The sequence below is a fragment of the Haemaphysalis longicornis genome, unplaced genomic scaffold (genome assembly GCF_048455015.1).
Source record: "Haemaphysalis longicornis isolate Haplotype H1 unplaced genomic scaffold, Haemaphysalis longicornis Haplotype H1 scaffold_4, whole genome shotgun sequence".
Lineage (NCBI taxonomy): Eukaryota > Metazoa > Arthropoda > Arachnida > Ixodida > Ixodidae > Haemaphysalis > Haemaphysalis longicornis.
The window spans coordinates 29747113-29769362 of NW_027526361.1; the positions used below are offsets into that span (position 1 = coordinate 29747113).

At 47.9% G+C, this 22250-nt stretch overlaps 1 protein-coding gene across 2 annotated transcripts; it reads left to right on the top strand.

Moving 5' to 3' along the window:
• The first annotated feature begins 12332 nt into the window (after positions 1-12332).
• On the top strand, positions 12333-22147 carry LOC144178433 (uncharacterized). 2 transcript variants are annotated; one of them, XM_077706287.1, is made up of 3 exons: positions 12333-12622; positions 16286-16384; positions 18619-22147. In XM_077706287.1, the coding sequence occupies exon 3, from the start codon at positions 20215-20217 to the stop codon at positions 22009-22011; it is 1797 nt and encodes a 598-aa protein (XP_077562413.1). In that variant the 5' UTR covers positions 12333-12622; positions 16286-16384; positions 18619-20214; the 3' UTR covers positions 22012-22147. The 2 variants fall into 2 exon arrangements, with proteins under 2 accessions (XP_077562413.1, XP_077562412.1); XM_077706286.1 differs by having other exon boundaries at positions 12337-12593.
• The last annotated feature ends 103 nt before the right edge of the window (positions 22148-22250 follow it).

The window sequence follows — 22250 nt, forward strand, 5'->3', positions numbered from 1 at the left end:
CACTCGCCCTGGGGGGTACAAGTATAGCCTGGAATCCAAGTTGAATTTATTATTATACAGTTGGTACAAGAATTTCAGCCTAGCTATTTTTCTGCGCGCTGAGAGTTCGGGCAAACCGGCACGAGATAATAGTGCAGATACAGACTGCGTTCTTCGGTACGCACCGAAGATAAACCTTGCGGCTAGCCTTTCAATCCGTTCCAATTTGTTTATCAAACCCATTTGGTGCGGATCCCAAACTATACTAGCGTACTCCAGTGTCGGCCGTATAATTGATTGGTACGCCTTGAGCTTGACCTCGGGTGTAGCATCTTTTAACTTTCGCCTTAACAGACCGAGTTTGCGTTGAGCAGATCCGCAGACGTTATCAATGTGCTCGTTCCAGTTCAAATTGTTCGTTATTGTGACCCCGAGATACTTAAGCTTACTGGCATGCTGAAGTGGAATATTATTTATTGTGTAAGTAAAAGGCAACGAGGTTTTCTTGCTAGATACAGTCATGTAAGCCGATTTATCAAAATTAATTTTCATGTCCCATGTAATACAGCAGTCGTAAACTTTTTGAAGACTTTCGTTTAACAGCACTTGATCTTGAACATTCTTGACGCGACACTAAATGAGGCAATCATCCGCAAATAGACGTAGTTCAATCTTAGAATCAATTTCATTAGCAATGTCATTAACATATAAAAGAAACAAAATTGGTCCTAAAACCGACCCTTGCGGCACACCCGACAAAACCGGCAAAAAAGATGATCGTTCGCCAGCTATTTGGACATACTGTTTTCTATTGGTAAGGTACACGTGAATCCATTTCACGATTTACCCGCCGCGGTGGCTCAGTGGCTAAGGCGTTGCGCTGCTGAGCACGAGGTCGCGGGTTCGATTCCCGGCCGCGGCGGCCGCTTTTCTGATGGAGGCGAAAAGCGAAAACGCCTGTGTGTACGAGATTTCGGCGCACGATAAAGATCCCCAGGTGGTCAAAATTAATCCGGAGCCCTCCACTACGGCGCGCCTCATCGCCTGCGTTGCGTCGGCGCGTTAAACCCTACAATCAATCAAATCAATCAATCATTTCACGATTTGCTTGTTAACGCCGTTTATATAATTTCTCAATAAGTTTAGTGTGACACCCGATCAAAAGCCTTCGAAAAATCAATGGCTATTACATCGGTTTGCTCCTTGTAATTCATTGCAAGGCCGAACGCATGGGACACTTCAAAAAGCTGCGTTACTGTCGACAAGCGTCGGCGAAAACCATGCTGTTTTCCGTAGAATAAGTTGTTAGTTTCAATGTATTCAACTAGATGTCTCCATATTATAAGTTCTAACATTTTACACGCTGTGCATGTAATGGAAATTGGTCTATAATTTTCCGGCAATAACTTATTGCCCTTAAGTGTTAGGTGTTAATACCTTAAGTGTTATGGCAATCACACTTATCCCAATCACCTTCAAATTTTTACGGATGGCTCAGTCGATCCGTACAGAGGGGTTAGTGCCGCAGCGTATATCATTCCTGATGCCCAGGTTTCCTAGGCAGCACGCCTGGATCATGTGGTGTCCTCCACCGAATCCGAGTGCATTGCCATCGCGGCTGCTTTGAGAAAACTTAAGTCGTATAAGCCGCAGGAAGTTGTAATTATGACTGACTCAAAAGCAGCACTACAACTTTTGCAGCGTGGGATCCCTACGAAAAAGGACTGCCAGCGTTCCTTACGGCCTGTGCAAGAACTTGGCAGCAAGGGTTTCAATGTGCGGTTTCAATGGATTCCATCCCATGTTGGCGTCAAGGGCAATGAGACCGCTGATCAGATTGCATGGAGTGCGCTGCAATTTGCACCGACAGTTAAAGTTTCCCCCAATCACTGGAACGACTTCAGGCGAACAGTGGCCGAACATTTCAAGTCTTTGGAAAATCCCTATCACCTGTCTTGCGTCACAAAGGGGCTTACAAGATCGGAGGCAACATTGCTGTACCGCATCCGAACGGGTTCAGCGAAGACCACAGCATGGCTATTCAAGGTGGGCCTCGCGCGATCGCCTCTGTGTTCGTCATGTGCAGTGATAGGGGATGTACACCACTACGTAATGCGTTGCCCAGAGCATGATGTCGAGTGGACTGCAATGCTCTCAGCGATTCGAAAGCTGTCAGCCCCACACAGCACTCTGGACCACATCGTCTTTCCAAGGCGACATTGGATGCATCGAAGAGACGTGTCACGCCTTCTCCTGAGCTTCCTTGAGGAGACGGCAGACTTGTGGTAAAAGGACACTACCTTTGGCTAATTAGGAGGAGCTTGGGCGGAGCAATTGCCGGCATATCCAGCCGGGCTAACGCCGCCTGATCCCACAACCACCACCACCACCACCACCACTTTGCCGTCTGGAGGTTCTGCAACACTGTGCATCCCCGCACGTAAGCATCTCCCCTCTGGCAACGCTGCCAACAATAAAGCTATGCCCGGGACCGCCCGCTCGGTTCTCAGCACCACGTGGCTTCCGATGTGCTCCGCTGCAACTATGACCTCCTTTGCAGCACGCCCCGCGTATTCATACACCTCTTGTCACCACGCGGCCCACAAGTGTGGCATGCCATTCGCTCAGTAAGGCGCTTATGGTCACTACATCCGACGAGCCATTAGATCCAACGAATCAAGACATCCGCTAGGTCACGTGATTCCCGAGTCAGAAGATCCAACGAGTCAAGAGATCCATCCGAGTCACTAGATCCAATGCGTCAATAGATCCAATGAGTCAAACGATCCATCCGAGTGACTAGATCCAACGCGTCACTAGATCCAACGAGTCATTACATCCAACGGGAAGAACCGCACGTGCTTGTCTTTCTTGGGGTTGGGCGTTCATTGTGTTTATCGGTTTGATTTTATTTTGCTTGCCTCCGCGAATAACCGGTTCATGAACTACTTGCGCTATCTAGATGCCTGAGTGTGAAAGCAAGAAAGAATTGACTCAGTAAGGTTCTTCTTAGACTTACGGGTGCGTGTGCCTGCCATGACTAATCGAAGGCTGTGCTCCCAAGTTATGGCAATGCAGGCTCCCCAAGACAGCGTTGGCATGTCCCCGTTCTCTTTAAATAAGGCTTCACTAGTGAGCGCATCATCATCATCACAGTCATCATCACTTCATCAATTTCATTTTCTCCTCATACATCTGGTGTAGCAAGCAAGGCGCCTATGCCAGGCTAGCCTCACCAGTATCGTTAAAGTCTATTATATATATCTCGCTCTCCCCATAGACATTGATTGGACTGTACTTACGACCCCACGAGGGACCCAGCATTACGCGGAACATTTTCGACGATTTTCGCATCTCTTGTGGGACGTGGAACAATAGCCCTCAATGCGGGACAGTCCCGCAAGTCGAGGGACGGGTGATCATCTTATCCTCGTCACACAAGCAAGAAAAATGGATGCAGGGAGTACAATACTCAGCCTTCAACGAGCGCATGACTCCCCACCACCTCTATTTCGCATAACGAAGGATTTTTTTTTTGTTTTTCGTAACTCGTATTGTGCTCGTTTGGGTAGTGACATAAGTGTAGCACTGCAGCTCCCTGAAATTCTGGGGTGAACATTGCCTTTCGTGGAATCAATTACGAACTGCCAAGCTATAGCGCATTGTCGGTAATTAAATGAAGCTCTTAGTAACGAATACAATGGCCAACAAGACAGCGAGACAACAGGTACACTGGCCCGAATGGCGCGCTAACTGAACAATAGCTACGAAACACGAACTAAGCAAAATAACCACTCTTTTAACACGGTTCATAATACACCATAAGCTTTTGACAGAAAAAAAGAAATACTGCTTTCACTTACGGCCTTAGCGATCATATTCTGGCGGGAAGAAAAATAAAACAAATCCGAGTAATACAGATTTGAAGCGACGTGCAGTGTTGAAAAATATGCACTATAGCAGACACGTACTTCTGAAGTCGCGAGTGAGGTTTCAAGCTGACACCCCTAAAACCCATTCCCAAAATATCACAAGGGAAAGAAAAGCACGAAACGGTGGTGGACATAGGTAGCATACGTATGCAGATATTTTAATAACTCCGCATATCGACCAGTAAACTGCAGTCGCAGTGAACGTCTGCTGATTGTCTTTCTTTTGCAAAGCATTCTTTTGTTAGGGAGAATCGCTCGCTTCTACCTCACAGGCGTCCATAGATAGACACCTCAACACTTCTAGGGAACAAATACTGCTGTGTGTGCATGTGCGGGCGGGCGGGCGGGCGTGTAACGACTTTTACGCTAACGGCACCTGCGATAGATGGAACAGCGTAAGTGTCTAGACATCCAGACAGACATCGCAATGTGGGTGAAGTACCCGAAAAAAAAAGCTTCGTTTCGTAGGCATCAATAAAAGAAACAAAACACTAAGATCGGTATACCGTATCTTAGCTATTCTATTTAGCGGCGGTCGATAAAATGGCGTTCGGTCAAAGGGGCGCCTCTTCGATAAAATGGGGTGCTATGAACCGTATGGGGAGCAGTGGCAGATCACGGGGGAGGGAAAGGTATTGCAAATACCAGAGTTTAAAGGGGTTGTTCTGTCTCCCTTCCCGTTCTATCTGGCCAGAATACGAAGTGTGCATCCCCTCTTCCATCCACCTCATCCTAAGAAGTCAACCTGGATCCCCCTTTAACAGCGGAGCTGCTTAAGATTGAGCTTTATCTGTGCCGGGCGCCGCTCAAACCTCGGCGCACCAAAGTCGGCAGGAGGAAAATGCTAGACCAAGAAGTGTGAGGGGAAGTGGCGAGGAGGCAAGGAGCCGACGAGCAGGTGTGGAGAGCGTGTGTCTAAAAAAAACGCGTCCCTGTGATCGGAATCGAAACTTGATCCCTCGAATTACGAATCCGACGTCTATTCGATTACGCTATCATCGCTTTTTATTGTAATTTTTCGTGTCCGCAGTAAAAATACCAAGAAATTGCCGAGCGCGCGCACGTGAGCGTGGGCCTCGCGCCGACCGCCCAGCGTCCCCTGCGCACGTTTGTCAAGCCAAGCGTACCCACGTAGGGAGATTGGCCAAGATTTCGGCGACCGCATGGCACTTCAAAAAAAAATGCGGTGGCTTAGCTCGGCTATGCCAGGATATAGTACGTAGCGTGAGCTGAGGTTCAGCAATCCAATCCAATCCAATCCAATCCAATCCAATCCAATCCAATCCAGTCCTGTCCAGTCCAGTCCAGTCCAATTCAATCCAATCCAATCCAGTCCACTCCAGTCTGGTCCAGTCAGGTCCAGTCACTGCTCCGGACGCATGCGCAGCACGGCTTTCCAGGAGCCACGCGAAACGGATATCAAGCGGCTCCGGCGCAGCGTGAGACTTGGCTACTGCGCAACAGAGGCCCACAACTGGGCACGCGCCGGCGCCAGTGCGTTTGCCGCGGCTATGCATGACTCCTTTGGAATGCACAGACCGGCTAATGTGCAGACCCAATTCTCTACAGACCCGTACACAAATGAAATCCAATCCAATCCTATTTAATCCAATTCAATTCAATCCAATCCAAATCAATGCTCCTCGCACTTGCGCACCACGGCCCTTCAGGGTCCACGCGAAACTGCTCAACCTCGGCCAGTGTAACTTACGATACAAAACCAAGAAAATGCCGAACGCTCGTGTGTGCGTGCCTCGCGGCGACCACGCAGCGTCATCGGCGCACGTTTGCAAGCCAAGCATACCCACTTTGGGGACTGGCCAAGATTATAAAAAAAAAGAAACCTCCAGCGTTCGCCGTTACCGTGGCAACATTATCTTGGAGCAAGAAAGACAGGCCGTAACGCACGCCCTTCCAAGGTGATGTCCAATGATTATCACTTCCAAAAAAATGAAGGAAGCTCACACTTATAGCAACAATGATGGAGTAATGGTCGTTGCGGCAGCAGCGAAGGAGCAAATCGGCGGCAATCGTGGATTAAAACCGCCGTGATGGTCGTGAAGGTTGAGTGAGGCTTCGCTACCTTCAAGTCTTGCGTGTTAGTAAGCTTCCTTCATTGTTTTCTTTATTGCAGACTTGATACAGTGCACAAAAAATTAAAGCAATGACACATGCTTTAACCACAATATAACGACAAAAGCTTCACCCGCTGCTACGGGTCATGCGTGCTAAAAACGTTTCGACCAGGATGTTAACTCAATCAGTTTGCTCTTGCAGTTTTTGATTACATCCCTGATAAAAGCGATGCTTTAAATAAAATATTCACCCGCCGCGGTGGCTCAGTGGCTGAGGCGTTGCGCTGCTGAGCACGAGGTCGCGGGTTCGATTCCCGGCCGCGGCGGCCGCTTTTCTGATGGAGGCGAAAAGCAAAAACGCCCGTGTGTACGAGATTTCGGCGCACGTTAAAGATCCCCAGGTGGTCAAAATTAATCCGGAGCCCTCCACTACGGCGCGCCTCATCGCCTGCGCTGCGTCGGCGCGTTAAGCCCTACAATCAATCAATCAATCAAATAAAATATTCCCTCGCCGGTCGTTTATCCGGGTTATCGCTTTCTGGGCACGCTCAGCATTTCTTGAAGGTTTGCAGCGCGGGCATTCGCTTTGGACTTTGGCTGAGTTTAAGTTAGTCTTTCGCAGTTTTTTTTTTGCTTTAGCAGGTTAGGTTGTGTATTTTGATTGTAACTCAGTTTACGTAGAGAAAGCTTCGCATTTTAACTATATTTCTCTTAAGAAAGGGACAGACGTAAGAAAAACCCAGCGAAAGCTAATGAAGACCACCAGAACCCTGTTTCCTCAGTCTTCGCATCACCATGGCGAAGGGGGCCAAATTTTTTTCAAACCCTTTCGCCCTCTCCCACTCAATGCAAAGCCCAACATGGAGTTCGATCAAGAACACCTACCGTCATCCCGTACTACCATCAGTGTCATGCTCAGTCACAGAACGTCAACTACGGCTACAGAACTTGCAGCTCTGAGGGTGGCTTTCGCTCATATCGTCGAGCAACCCGCTCGAGAGTGGGCCATCTTCACAGACTAAAGGGCTGCCCTTCAATGTCTAGCATCTTTTCCAAAAGACCAGCTTGTGTGTGACATACACGCTTTACATCTCCAAGCTCTACAAGCTCACCATCACATTGCACTTCAGTGGATTCCAGCCCATTGTGGGACAAGTGGCAATGTGAAGGCGGACATTGCTGCATCCGTTGCGCATAAGCATCGTGCATCGGCAATAACTATACCATTCTCCAGGAAAGATGCATCTATACTTGCATCCAGCGTGGCATGGAACATGCAGCGTGCAGCCTGGGATGACGTATCACGTCATTACGCGCCGTTATCTTTCATCGATCCCAACTGCAAATTTAAAATGCCACCAGGACTCTCCAAGCGGGTACAAGCAATTCTACATCGCATGCGGTTGAATGTCGTATACACGCGCAACTTCCTTTTCAAGCTAAAACAGGCTACGTCGCCACTCTGTCCCCACTGTTATGTGCGAGAAACCCTGCAGCACCTGCTCTGTGAATGTGCTCGATTCAGTGCTCAAACAGTATCCCTCGCAGTGACTTTGGGACTGCCGCTTTCCGTGGACATGCAGCTAAAAGACGTTTTAGGACCATGGGCTTGTCCCAAACGTGCTTTACGGGCTACCAAAGCTCTGATAGAGTACCTGCTACACACAGGTATAGACCAGTCGCTGTGAATAACTCGTCGTATCAGTACGCATCAACTTGTTGAACATCATCGCCATCATCTTCATCACGTCATCAACTTGCATAGCAAGTTAGGCATTTTAGCCCAGCTAACATCGCCAGATTTCATTAAAGATCGCTCTCTCTCTCTCTCTCTCTCAACTTACATCCGTTGAGGACGTACTTAAAGACGTTAAGTTTACAGACGTAAATTTACATTAAAGTTAAACTGAAACCTCAACACGAACCAACCTCAGCTATAAAACATACTCTTATTTCATTCCTTTAATGAACGTACTGTTTTTATAACGTTTTCTTGATAGCACGCAGTTTTCACCATCATTACCATCATTACCCCCGGCACCACCATTCTCATCATGGTCCTCGTCAGTCTATTTGTATCCATTACAGGACGAAGGCCTCCGAAAGTTCAGCAGGAGCTGATCGAAAGGGCAAGAGCGGCAGCAAGATAAAAAACCCTTTCGGAATAGGGGGCACCGGCCCCTAGTTTCGACTGCACGCATCCTGCGCTGTGTGGATCCATTCCTTGCCCCAGAATTTTGTTATCTCCGCCAGCGAACGAGTTCCCTGTCTTCTCCAATTTATAGACTCACCTCTCGAGAGTCATTGTGTGACCCTAGTGGTCCGTCGATTGCCAGTTCCCCGAAATTACATGGCCGGCGCAATTCTATGTATGTCTCATAAATATAGCTAGCATATGTTTTCCACCCGAGTTTGCTTCCCGGTCCAATACGCTCGCTTCCGATCCCTGAGCGTTACCTTTTATTTCAATATATTCCCAAATTTGGGTTCCAAGATTCATGAAAGTGCGCTTTGGGTTGCATACCATTGTTTTGAGTGGAAGAAGTGACCTAGTTAACTACTTAGAGTGCCTGCCGAATGACTTCCCGCCCACGCTAATTCTACGCCTCATTTCTTTCCGTGGCTTGGATCAGTAGCAGAGTGAGCTCTTTCAAGGTAGTTATTATATTAATCTACCAATTCAGAATTGAGCTGCCGCGTTGAAGAAGATTAAAGCTTTCTCCCTCCTGTTTAACATTACCGTACAAATCTCTTCCAGAACCAATTCTTAATTTATTTTGATTTATTTATTTCCAGATACTGCGGACAGCATTGCTGCCCAAGCAGGGAAGGTTACAGAAAAGATGATAACAAGCGTTCAAAAGAATTTGAATTACGGCAGTCCACAAATTATGAAAGGACGGATCAAACAATTATCAGCCTTTGAACAGAATTGACCCGCCTTCACTTTCCGAACGCTGTGTGGCCTGGGAAACGCGACGGAGCAGTTGTTTACCGCATTCGACTCAACGTCGCTTTTACCGGCCACTACTTGCACAAGACGCGCCGAGTTGCCTGCCTTTACTGTCACGCTTGCAGTGTTCGGGAGGACATAGAACACGTGCTGTGTGTGTGTCCCCGCTATGACACCCCACGGCAGATTTTGAAGAAACTTTTGGACTGCGTGCCGATGCACCACTGCAACTTTATGACGCCATCGGTCCATGGTAATACACTGCCACGGCAACACGGAGTGCAAGGGCCTTGTTGTCATTTCTCCGTGACTCAGGCCTGAACGACACGAAACCCTGTGAACGTTTTCTTTAACTTTACTACTGTGCGTGTGCGGTGTGTGTGTTTCTGCGTTTGTCGGTTTCTGTGTGTTTATTTGCGTTTGTTAGTGTTTGTGTGAGTTTTTGTGTCTTCGCTTCCTTCCCTTATTTTCACCCCTCGCATGTTCATGTGGAGTAGCGAACGAAGCTCGCTGCCAGGCTGACTTCTCTTCATCACTTAAGGCATCCCTCCTCCTCCATACAGAACCAATACACGAAACGATGTCGGCCACAGACCCCAAGTAGCTCAAATATTGTCATTTACTCCCATCCCTGGTTCCTCCTAATCAAACTTCTCAAATATCCCCTCAGACAGTCTTAAAAAAATTCGGAGTCCGTGTTTCTTTCCCGTGTTTCTTGATGCCCTATCTTGATAGGGAACTTATCGCTTTTGTCAAGGGGGGCTATCCTTTTTGTACACCCCTTGTAGAGAGAGTAGAAATGATCTTTATTCGGTGTATCTGCCCTCAGTGAGAATTATTTAAGTCTTCCCCACTAGCTTGTCTCAGTGCTTCGGTTACTGTGATGGTGTCCACTGACTATGTTTTTTTTTTTGTAATAAACAAATACCCGGAGAAAAGGACTATTATGTTTGCGGATTTCTCTATTTCCGTATTGAATGTTCTGTTAGTAATCCGGGGTGTCGCTTAGGCAAACAACTTTTACCTTGGTCAACAACTTGTATACAACTGAAGGAACACTGATGGGTCTGTAATTCTTAAACTCTTTGACGTTGCCCTTCTTGTGGATTTAAAGTTAGAAAGTACCAAGGAATTATGACTATGATTTTGTAGGCTTTCCCATAGAATATCTACTCCATCATTCAGTATATGTATTGGTATTCCATGGTCTACTGCAGAGTTCCTTTTCTCCACCCCACTGCCCTCATGAAAATGGACGTTGAGTTTTAATAGACCCCCTATTGTGTTTCTATAGAGTCAATAAAAAGTCAATTAAAACTCATTGCTTATTGACTGTGCTGGTTAAAAAGTCAACAAACTTTGTATTGCAAAACCTCAACCAACATTTTATTGCCTTCAAGGTATTAAGTTTTAATACACTTCATATTGAGTTTTTATAGAGTGAACCAAATCTCCCATCTCAAAAACTGCGGCCAATATAAAATCAATGAACTTTTTATTGTAAAAATGCAACATGAATTTTATTGCCTTCACTATATTGAGTTTTAACAAACTTTGTACTGCCTTTCTATAAAGTCGTTTGAACTCCGAATGTGCGGACTGTGGTCATTAGACAGGCAATAAACTTTTTATAGCTAACACGCAGCAAGAATCTTATTACCTTCATTATGGTGAGTTTCAATAGACTCTGTATTGCGTTTCTATAGCCCACCCACGGAGGTCTGGTAGCTTATCGGTGCATATATGTGGGGTGCTATAACGTCGCCTGCCCCGCCTTATCAACCGAGATCGCGCGATGGACGTCCCATCACTTCGTCTTGGGAGCACTTGGGAGCGGTGGCGCCTGGGATGGCGGACATCACCGCCGGAGAGTTCGAGCCGCTGCAAAGCTCCTCTGTTAAAACTTGCCAGAAAACCTAACTCACAGGCAACAGGATATTACGACTATACTCAATAAGAATTTTATAGAAAGGTAATAGAGATCAATTAATATAAACTCATCAGACATTCTGTTCAGACCTTGCTCATATGCAACCGGTGGTGATGACTGGGCACAATAAGAATTTTATAGAAATTTAATTGAGATAAATTTAATTGAAACCCTTCAGAAACTGTATTCAAAGCTGACTCAAACGCAACAGGTTGATACGACCATACTCAATAATAATTTTAAGAAAGCTTATCCAGGCAAATTTAATAAAAACTCATCAAAAGTTCTATTCAAACTTTATTTACATGCAACACGATGTTACGACTATACTCAATAGGAATTTTATAAAACATTAATTGCCACAAATTTAATAAAAATCCGTCAGAAACTGTATTCAAACCTGATTTCCACGCAACAGGCTGTTGCGACTGTACTCAATAAGAATTGCACAGAAAACCTATTTAATATATTTTATAAAAACCCCATAGGAAACTCATAAGAAACTACATTCAGAACCGATAAGTCCTACTGACTTGGCTCTATAGACTTTTAATTGAAACGCGGTGGCAACTCAATGGAAACTCAATAGAAATATTCTATAGAATGTTGACAAAATGTTTATAGGGTTCTTTTGAGCAATATCTATAACAAGTTTATAAAATCTCGGTAAAGATTTTTATGAGGGTGAGGGCCTTTTCTACTTCGTCTTCTGACACTGCTGGAACCTGACGACACAAGCTAGACCTCGGCTTAACAACTTTTCACTGAAAAAGAAATTCTGTGGGGAGAAGTACTAATACTATGACATTGCAAGTTAAAATGAGCAGTCAAACTTCACCGAGTAAGTAGCAATGGCATTTAAAGCACACCGTAAGGAAAGGCTGAGGCTTCATTTATGTCATGGCTGAACTTAAGAAGTACCACTAGCCTATATATTTTTGCTCCGAGACAAAGATCACGTCGAAAAATTTGAGGATGGCAGAACATGTATGCAATCGTTTAAAAGTTGTTTACCAAGGTAATGTTTCTTATTGTTTGATTTTATTTCCGATCTTGAAGGGAGCTGAACCCGCGAAGGCGAGCTCAGCTGAGGAACCTAATAGCTGCTGAGAAGGCCATCGGCATCGCGTGTTTGCGCGCGGTGCACATTATCCCGAAGAGTTTGCACAAGCGGAGCTTTGGTCAAGCACCGAGAGAGGCTGTTTTGAGGATTGCCGATTCTAAACGAGTGACCCTGAAGCGCAGGAACAGGAAACTGGCGCATTCCGGAGCGCTATGTTGCGCAGAAGCCAGCAACGAGAGGAGGGTGCAACTAGCGCGTTCGACGGACGTCAAAGCAACATGTTGCGCTAACGTTGAGAACGTGAAACCCGCAGGACCTTGCCTGAGCTCCCCTGCTTCGAAACCCGATCACCCGCAAGTTCAACCACACGACTCAGCGAAATTCCCTTGTTGCTTGCGCTTCAAGCTTCAGAAACAAAAACCCAAGAGCGAATGAAACAGGTGGTTGAGCACCGCTATACATCCCTGCGCAAAGCGCTCACTGCGCAGATCAGGCCTGCTCAGGCCGAAGGGTCGACCTACGGTCACTTACGCACGGCTCCCAGTCCAGAAGTGGATGCAGTGAAGACAGTACGTTAGTGGCTGCGCAGCATCGGCGACGAGGATTCTCCAGCGGTGGGCCATGGGGCGTCGGAGCGTATTCACGCTTCTAGTGGCGGCGTGTAAGCACAGCTTTCTTGGTTCTTAATATGTGAGTGTTATATAAACATGTTTAGAAGTTTACTAGATTGTCATCGTCCAGCTATTTTCTTTTCGTCCAGTGTGCGTGAATAATTGATGTTGATGGCGCGATGGGCACGCCGCGTGCAGTTGGCACCCAAGTAGCAGATTATGGGTTCCGCCACGGGCACCCCTTTTTTAGCGCGAAAACGACAACGAAAAGCCAAAACGAATGTTTAGAGCTGTAGTTCCGTAGTATCTGAAGGCAAACTGTGCGCGTTTTGACGCCCCTGGAATTCTCGAAGCTGGTTCTTGCACCCTAAAATGTACGAACCCTGTGTCTAGGAACTGGCGTTATAATATAAACTCGTCTGGTGAACACAGTTGCAACGAATACACGTATTATTCCGCGCTGCTTTAAGTCTCCGTTTCTAGACGGGCCAATGGTTCGCAAGCGGGTCCTGCTTGCATGTTCATGTTACCCTCGTGGTTTAGGCGCATTTTTCGTATCCTGCCTGCAGAGCGTAATCACGGTAAGGGGGCTACAAGAAACGCTTTATCTGGAAAGAAAGAAGCATACATGAGGTCACGTAAGTTCTACGGATATGCCTAATTATTTTGATTGCATGCCCTTCCTTCCTAGATGATTGTCATTTCGGCAGTCTACGGCACTTTGGAAAGCCTAGACTAGCCTGTGCCTCGTTCTCACAGCAAATATGCAGCCTGTAAAGTTCTATGCTGCTCAGAACGATGCACGTTTGCTTTATCTGCCCGGCCAAGAGACAGCGGCGTTCTATCATTTTGCGATCTTGAAACACATCGAGGAGTGCATGGCATAGCTTGTTACATGCTAAAGCGGTAATTTTTCTATCAGCATTTAGACATGCGCAGTAATGGCGATGCAAAAGGTTGCTACCTGTAAAACGCATAACCTCGTTCTCTATGTGCCGCACGCTCGTAATAGTTCTCCTCTACATTAACAGGCTTCCCTCATTAAACTTTATGGCTCGCGTCTGCCTTTTTAGCGCGGGTTTATTCACGATCTCTTACCCATTAAAAACTTTCACCTGTATAAGACGCATTTGACAGCAGGAACCTACCTAAAGCCGAAAAAGGCACCCCTCGCTTCAACAGGCAAATTATACCTAATAACATGCAAATTTAACCTAATGCGGGCAAAACAAGACCAACTAAAATAAAAAACAATCAGTCACGTATGCTTACCGCTGCTAGTCTTCGCTTAACTAGCTTTGTGAGAGTAGAAATAGGCCTAAAGGGGGTGAAACACCAAATTAATTAAAGAAAATTCCCAAACAACACTCACTTAACCACGAATAAAATCACGCTGATGTCCAAAAATATTCAATTAAAGTAACGAAACCGACATAAAATGGACCAAATCAGTGAAACGTGCAAAAGAAGACCTTCAGCTCAACTGAAGAGTACTATTTTGTAACTATTGTAAGAGTAAGAGTATTTTGTAAGAGTAACTACCAGAAATTTTGTTTACAATGCACAAAGTGGTCGTAGATATGAATGACACGCATGATAGTTGTAGCACTTTTAATATGGAGCAAGAGGACCCGTGGTCCGAATAGGTGGAATGGGTCATTCTAAACGGTGTTTGAGATTAGTTTGGACAAAACAATATAAGCTGCTGTTGTGTTTTAAGTAAAACAAACAATTAAATAAGAAAAATAATGCGTGCCGGCGTGATTCTAATATCGTTCATACGAATGACAGCCACAATCGGAACATCTCTACACCCAGCCGGCCCGTTTATGTTTCAATAGAGTATAAAAAGCACGTGTGTGTGGGCTCAAATGTGCCTCTGGATGGCGCAATGAGTTATTGGCCCCGCTGGATATGCAGTGTGAATGCACTGCCCCCTGGTGACCACACGTCAAACAGCCTCATGCACCGAAGGCTGCCTACGCTTTCGGCATTGCCATGCTTGCCTATACCAGCGCATTTAGAGCATCGTACGTGTAACACCAAAATTCGTTGCTTTCCTCTTTTTAAGGGAAACATATTGATGGGGATCCCCGAGGGGGGCTCTCTTTTTTTGCGTCGCTTTTTAAGTGCAGAGCACTTTAGGGGCTCGCCTTGTCGTCATAGCCCTCTCGCTGGACCCAAGCGGATCCACACGGCGTTCCGTCGTAGCGGCTGTCTTCGCGGCGTCCCACAGAGCCTTAGAAAGTGAAGCGGTTTATATAGTCGTAAGAGTTCGAAACTAGTAAACCGTTGGCGCTTGTCACACAATCCCTGTTGTGTAGGGCAAAGAAAACTGCAGGTACATTTGAGGCAAAACATACGTAATTAAGCGGCAGCGCCCGCGTTCATTTACTTAGGAACGCTCGTTGGGTTGGTATTTACGATAGCAAGCAAAAAAAAGTGGCGGTTCAACGCCGGCACGGGCGGGAGGAAAAGCAAGCACAAACAGAACAGAACTCCCCCTGGCGCAGTTTCAGGCAGGGTATGCGCGAGCACTGCGGAGGCGGGAAATTTGAATTGCATTGGGGGTAGCAGGAAGCGGATAACGGCGCCACAGCCCGTTATGGCGGATCACTGCTTTGCACTTCCGGTAGCTTTCATATTGACTGGAACGGTTTTAATTTTTTGTAAGCTGATCTAGGCTCGAGGGCACGCTGCCAACCGCTGCAGAAAACGCTACTTGCTGCGCGGAGAGCAAGTATGAAGACGAAGTATATATAGGCGAGTAACTGTTAGTACAGGCAAGCACTGTGTAATGCAAACGAAATTTTAGGCATGCTTGGAGAGAAGTTAACGGTGTTTTTTTAATTGAAAGTACACGTAGGATAGGTCTTTACAAAAATATTAAAACTAACAAATCTAGGTTTTTAAATTGTTTCGGAAAGATATCACGCAGGAGTAGTATCACTCATGTTTTTACGTTGTCCACGTAAACGGCATTCGGAGGTTTTAGCCGCCGTTCATTCGAGCCAGGTTCGCCCCGTTGACGTTTAAGGGAACCGAAAAGAAGCCAGCTATCCCGTGCGTCCCGCCCGAGCCGCGCAGCGGCGCCGCGGTCACGTGACGAGCTGACCGCTACTAACTACGCAAAACCGATCTGCGATTTCGGTCCCCTATCGCCGATAGTACTTTCCCCGTTGCACTTGCGTGCCCTATGGTCTGGTTCAATGAAGTCTAGACGTAACGTAAGGCTCGTGGCAAAAAAATTGCATTCCTCATTCATACGTACTTTCTTCATGAAGCGAGGCGAATTTTTCACACGGCGAGCATTTTTTCGCGGTCGATAAATATCCTTCGCATCCCCTGACCAACCCTCGGAGGCGTTTCATGTGTAATTTCTGGTTAGGGCACTAATTTCTACGAAATTATGAGTAAGTTTTATATGCTCAGGTGTCACTTTCAAGCATCAGACGAAAAGCTTGGAGTTTTGATTTGATGACACTGCCGAATCAACATAAAAAACGGCTATTTATTTGCAGTCTTTTTTATCATCTATACCGATCGGTTGGAAGTGATTACTTTGTATAGTTGGAATTGTGCGTATTTTATTTCGAACTATGGTTCAAGTAGATCTAACAACTCTATAAGCATTTAGAATTTATTGTTGTGCCCTCTGACACTTCACAAATTTCATGCCGATCAATGTGGCTCTTATATTGCGTTTACATAGCACGTGACATTGCCTTTTACGTTTTTGCAGTCCTTGCAGTTGCGGTTGTAGCAACGACAGCTGCGCCGACCGGGGAGGTGACAGAATCTAATCCTGACCAGGCCACTTCGGAAGCGTCGTTTCTAGAAGGTGAAAAAATAAAAAAAAAACGTGCGGTTCGCGCTCAGTTTTCTCATTATTTTCATTTACATTACAGTTGCATATTTCATTTCAAATTTCAGATATTAAATGTTTGCATGCACCAGTCTTTCCTAAACTTGGGCCCAGTTGTTTTTAATGTGTCAGCATTCAATGGCCACTGAGCGATTCAACCGGCTTTCGATAGCGTTGGAAGCAGACATAGCAGCCACTCGATGCCCCGCGTTAGACACCATAACCAATCAAGCCGTTTATGCGGTAATGGTACTCGGAGCCGTCCACAAAACAACAGGTGTGATACCCGGCGGTGAGCACAATGCCGACCCATCTATCCCACAGTTCAAGTCTAATGCTTTCGCATTTACCACGGCACGAGGAGTGCTTATGTGTCCAAGAATTTTAAAGACTATACTATTTCTCGGGCAACTTAAACCCGAAAATTTTGACTGTCCCTCGATTCAACAACACTGCCAAAACGTAACAGAATTCTTCAACTGGAAGTTTATATAGGCAAAACTTTTCCAAACCCCTAAATCCGGAAACACATTTCATTCCTGTCAAAATTGTTGAGCAAAAAGAAAACATTAAACTTATTTGAGACAAGACAACGATACATGTAATATTTGCGGTGTTCTTTTGATTAAAAACACACGCTTTCTTGTTTTTTTTAATGGCAAATCAGAAGTACGCATTGAAAAGAAGTTTTGACATAAAAATATAAATAAATTGGCCGCGTATCTGCTCTTTTCGTTGCAAATGTCGTCAAAAGACGATAGTCCTTGTAGACATTTGCCAAGGAAATTCCCCCCTTTATCTTCCCTCTCACCTCTCATGCTGTTCCTGTACCGTCGCGTTCATTCCAAGGTAATCACACCAAAGGTTTGCGCAAGGCGATTTGAATATACCGCGTTCAACTGCTACAGGCCGGGTTCCTCGATGCCAGCGCTGCAGTACGGCGGAGACGCGCGTGAATGGAGGCGGCCGACTAGAAGGTTTATAGAGCCGCGTGGCCGTGCTCCACGTGCGTTCCAAGCAGAACGTGGAACCTAGCTAGTGGAACCTTTCGTTGCTGTTGCCGCATGATTTTTCATACGCCGCCAGTAGGTGGCGCGGGCAACAGCAGGTGGCGGTTTTCTGCAATAGATGTAGAATATCATTTGCTGTCAAAAAACCAAGCATCCATAAAAATTTTAATAAAGGAACACTGTAAATGTCCCTTGTGTACTAATTTCCTGTCTTATATTTGCGTAATGTCTTGTTCCTGTTCGACAAAGTTGACAAGTATGAACATATAAACCGGGCTTACACGTTTACATTTGGCTGTGAGTATATAAGACTATTGTGCAATATCTATTTTACTTTGGCCGGGTTGCTGAAGCGAGTCACAGACAGACAGACAGACAGACAGACAGACAAAATTTCTGGGTTTAAGTAGCCAAAGAAAGACTGTCGTCTTTAATAACTCCCGCTCGGCCTAGACACCGTAGATGCATTCCAGGAAGTTCAGTGGTAGCGAAAGGTTCCTGTAGATAGTACACAAGCAGGAAAATTGGATTTTACTTGAGCAAACCTTTACAGTGTTTACTGTTGGATCACCGAGACGTTAAGGGAAAAGCGTGAGAGGTGGTAGGGACAAGAAGATAGGCGTTTGCGTGGCAGGGGCGGCTCAAGAGTGTTGCCTTTCGAAGACAATTTCAGCGAAGTGAGCAGATACACGGGTTATTTTTAGGCCGAGGGCATGCCTCAAAAGAAATTGTAGTTTCAATCCAAGTAAAGATGTTTCCGCCAAGTGTGTCTTTTGGTCGAACTTCTCTGCGTCAACGTTCTGTGGACGCAAACCAGAAGGCAAAGGCGGGAAAAACCCGCTTTAAAGCTGGTAATCATGAGAGAACACACTTGGAAATTCCAAAGCGTAAATACAAATAAATTAATAAATTTAATCTCAGACGGGACACCGCATGCAGCAAAGAGCACGGTTCTTGTGCCCGGGCAGGCTTTTCCTAGCTTTGCTGTACAAGCAGCTGTCTTAACAGCAGTTTTGGCGTCTTTCTCTCTTAACTGTTTTTTGTCTTTATTCCCTTCACTGCCATTTTCATGCTCCTTTTTTGAAGTTACCTCTGCATTTGTGACGTCAACAGGCATGTTTCATCTCACTCCTTCTCCTCAACTGGGGATGAACAGTAAAGCCTATTTTCTTCTCTTCTTGATGCTCTCCTTATACCCAGATGTAAGGAGTGCAGGAGGGTCCCAAGCAGATGTCGATGTGGCAGCCCCATTGAGAGATACAAACGAAGCTGCTTCAGCCAGTATATATGGACTGTTGCACGAAGGCTCCACGGGTACTACCCAGCAATCCACCGATACCGATACAACTGATTCCCAGCTGCAAGAGAAAGATGATCATGCAGTGGGACGTGGGACTACCGACGTGCCTCGCGCACCGCTGAAAACGACTTATGGCACGCGCGCCGTCACTGCCTCCCGAGTGGTTTTTGAGCCCCGCGCGGATTTGTCCGATGACGCTGTTGACACTGATCGTACGAGTACTGAGACGCAAGGCGATGAACCTGAGGTACGACAGGGAGATATCGAAATGCTGCCTCGGCGACGAACTGCAGTGCAGACTACTCAGCATAACGTGCAACCGCCCAAACAGCCGACGGTTGTCACGGCGAGCCCTGCCTTAGCAGAGAGCATTACGCACCTTGCTTCAGAAGGCGTGATATTGAAAAGCACGTACCCCACAACAGCACCAGGTAAAGAGCTAAATGACAGGAAGGAAGGAAGCTCAGTTGATGCCACCACAGCAGGCCAACGCGCTCGAGAGGCTGCACCGCCAGGGCAACCAGATAAAGATGGTGACCTAAACAAGCCGGGCCCAGTCCCTGTTGCTACGGCGAGAGACGACCAGGCAGGCTCCAGCCATGCTGATACTCCGAATGTCGGGCTGGTGTCTGGTAAAGCTGCTCCTGAGGCTTCAAAGTCTCAGGGTGAAGGTGTGCAAGGGGAACGCCAACAATCAGCGCAAAGCTCTGAAGTAGCGCGAACAGCAGACGGAACCGCTTCCGATCAACTTTCCCTACTTTCGACAATCACCGGCGGGGGCGTGCTGAAATCTCCGGCTACTAGACCATCTGAAGAAACTGGAGGAGAAGATGATGTTCCTGTGCCAAAGAATGGGGAAGTACAAAGAAACTCCAACGTTCCTGCAGCCGGGAATGACGGCCAGCCTAACACGGCTCGAGCACAACAGCCTAGCCAAGGGCTACCTGGTGAAAGTTCTACCGTTCCACGGGTCGAGCGAGCGAGCCAAAATCAACCTGCTGCACGTGTTGGCAGTCCTGCTGTTCCACGGGCTGAGCAGCCAAACCCTCAGCAAGGAAAACAGGTAACTGGAGGCAGTTCCAGTCTTCCACGGGCCGAAACTGAAGGCAGTTCCAAAGTTGCACGGGCTGAACAGCCGACCAACCCCCAGCAAGGGCAACCGAGAAGTGATGGAAGTTCCAACGTTCCGCGGGCCGAACAGCCGAGAACCGAAGAAGGGCGATCAGAAACAAGTGGCAACTCCAATGCACCACGGGCCGAACAATCAAGCCCGAAGCAAGGACAGGCGGTAACTGGAGGCAGTTCCAGTGTAGCACGGGCCGAACAACCGAACGCCCAGCAGGGGCAACCAAGTACTGGCGGTAGTTCCAGTGTTCCACGAGCCGAACAACTAAACACACCGAAAGGGCAACCGGGAACTACTAGTGGTTCCACTGTTCCACGCGCAGAACAGCCTAACGCGCAGCAAGGGCTACCTCGAGCTGACGGCAGCTCTAATGTTCCACGGGCCGAACAGCCGAACGCGCAGAAAGGGCAACCTCGAGCTGATGGCAGCTCTAATGTTCCACGGGTCGAACAGCCGAACGCGCAGCAAGGGCAACCTCGAGCTGATGGCAGCTCTAATGTTCCACGGGCCGAACAGCCGAACGCGCAGCAAGGGCAACCTCGAGCTGACGGCAGCTCTAATGTTCCACGGGCCGAACAGCCGAACGCGCAGCAAGGGCAACCTCGAGCTGACGGCAGCTCTAATGTTCCACGGGCAGAACAGCCGAACGCGCAGCAAGGGCAACCTCGAGCTGACGGCAGCTCTAATGTTCCACGGGCTGAACACCCTAACGCGCAGCAAGGGCAACCTCGAGCTGACGGCAGCTCTAATGTTCCACGGGCCGAACAGCCGAACGTGCAGCAAGGGCAACCTCGAGCTGACGGCAGCTCTAATGTTCCACGGGCCGAACAGCCGAACGCGCAGCAAGGGCAACCTCAAGCTGATGGCAGCTCTAATGTTCCACGGGCCGAACAGCCGAACGCGCAGCAAGGGCAACCTCGAGCTGACGGCAGCTCTAATGTTCCACGGGCCGAACAGCCTAACGCGCAGCAAGGGCAACCTCGAGCTGACGGCAGCTCTAATGTTCCACGGGCCGAACAGCCGAACGCGCAGCAAGGGCAACCTCGAGCTGACGGCAGCTCTAATGTTCCACGGGCCGAACAGCCGAACGCGCAGCAAGGGCAACCTCGAGCTGACGGCAGCTCTAATGTTCCACGGGCAGAACAGCCGAACGCGCAGCAAGGGCAACCTCGAGCTGACGGCAGCTCTAATGTTCCACGGGCTGAACACCCTAACGCGCAGCAAGGGCAACCTCGAGCTGACGGCAGCTCTAATGTTCCACGGGCCGAACAGCCGAACGTGCAGCAAGGGCAACCTCGAGCTGACGGCAGCTCTAATGTTCCACGGGCCGAACAGCCGAACGCGCAGCAAGGGCAACCTCGAGCTGATGGCAGCTCTAATGTTCCACGGGCCGAACAGCCGAACGCGCAGCAAGGGCAACCTCGAGCTGACGGCAGCTCTAATGTTCCACGGGCCGAACAGCCTAACGCGCAGCAAGGGCAACCTCGAGCTGACGGCAGCTCTAATGTTCCACGGGCCGAACAGCCGAACGCGCAGCAAGGGCAACCTCGAGCTGACGGCAGCTCTAATGTTCCACGGGCCGAACAGCCGAACGCGCAGCAAGGGCAACCTCGAGCTGACGGCAGCTCTAATGTTCCACGGGCCGAACAGCCGAACACCCCAAAAGGACAGCCCGGAGCTACTGGCAGCTCCAATGTTCCACGAGCAGAACCACCGAACGCGCAGCAAGGTCAACCTGGAGCTACTGGTGGTTCTACTGTTCCGCGGGCAGGACAACCTACCGCGCAGCAAGGGCAACCGGGAAATGGTGGCAGTTCTAGTGTTCCACGGGCAGAACAGCAAGGAACGCCGGGAATTGATAGCAGTTCTAATCAGCCACGTACTGAACAGTCGAATCCCCAGCTTGGGAAAACTGGAAGCAGTTCCGATGCTCCGCGGGCCGACCAGACGAATCCACAGCAGGGACAATCGAGCACGGGTAGCGGTTCAAACGTCCCACGCGCTGCAGAGCCAAGCCCGCAGCAAAAGCAGCAAGGAGCTGGAACGAATACCAATATTCCACGGGCCGAGCAAACAGTGCCACAGCAAGGACCTCAGGGACCCAGTGCCACTTCTAATGTTCCCCGGGCAGAACAGCAGAACCCTCCTGGTAAACCGAATACAATGAATGCACAAAGCAAGCCCGAGGGTCCGAGAACCGAGGTACCAAAAGGGCCCCCTCCTCCAAGCACTGGAAATGATGGAAGAGGCGAAGTTCCAGCGGCAAAAAGCGGAGAAGCAGGCCGCACAGGTGACGGAAAGGGCAAGACTACAATCGACGTGAAAACCACCGATCCGGTGGAGGTGACTGCGCCCAAGGATTCGACAACTAAGGTTACAGTGGAAGACAAGAAGCAGGTGACTGAG

What these genes read in the sequence shown, in the direction of transcription:
- LOC144178433 (XM_077706287.1), top strand. Translation starts at nt 20,215, where the DNA reads ATGTTCCACGGGCCGAACAGCCGAACGCGCAGAAAGGGCAACCTCGAG.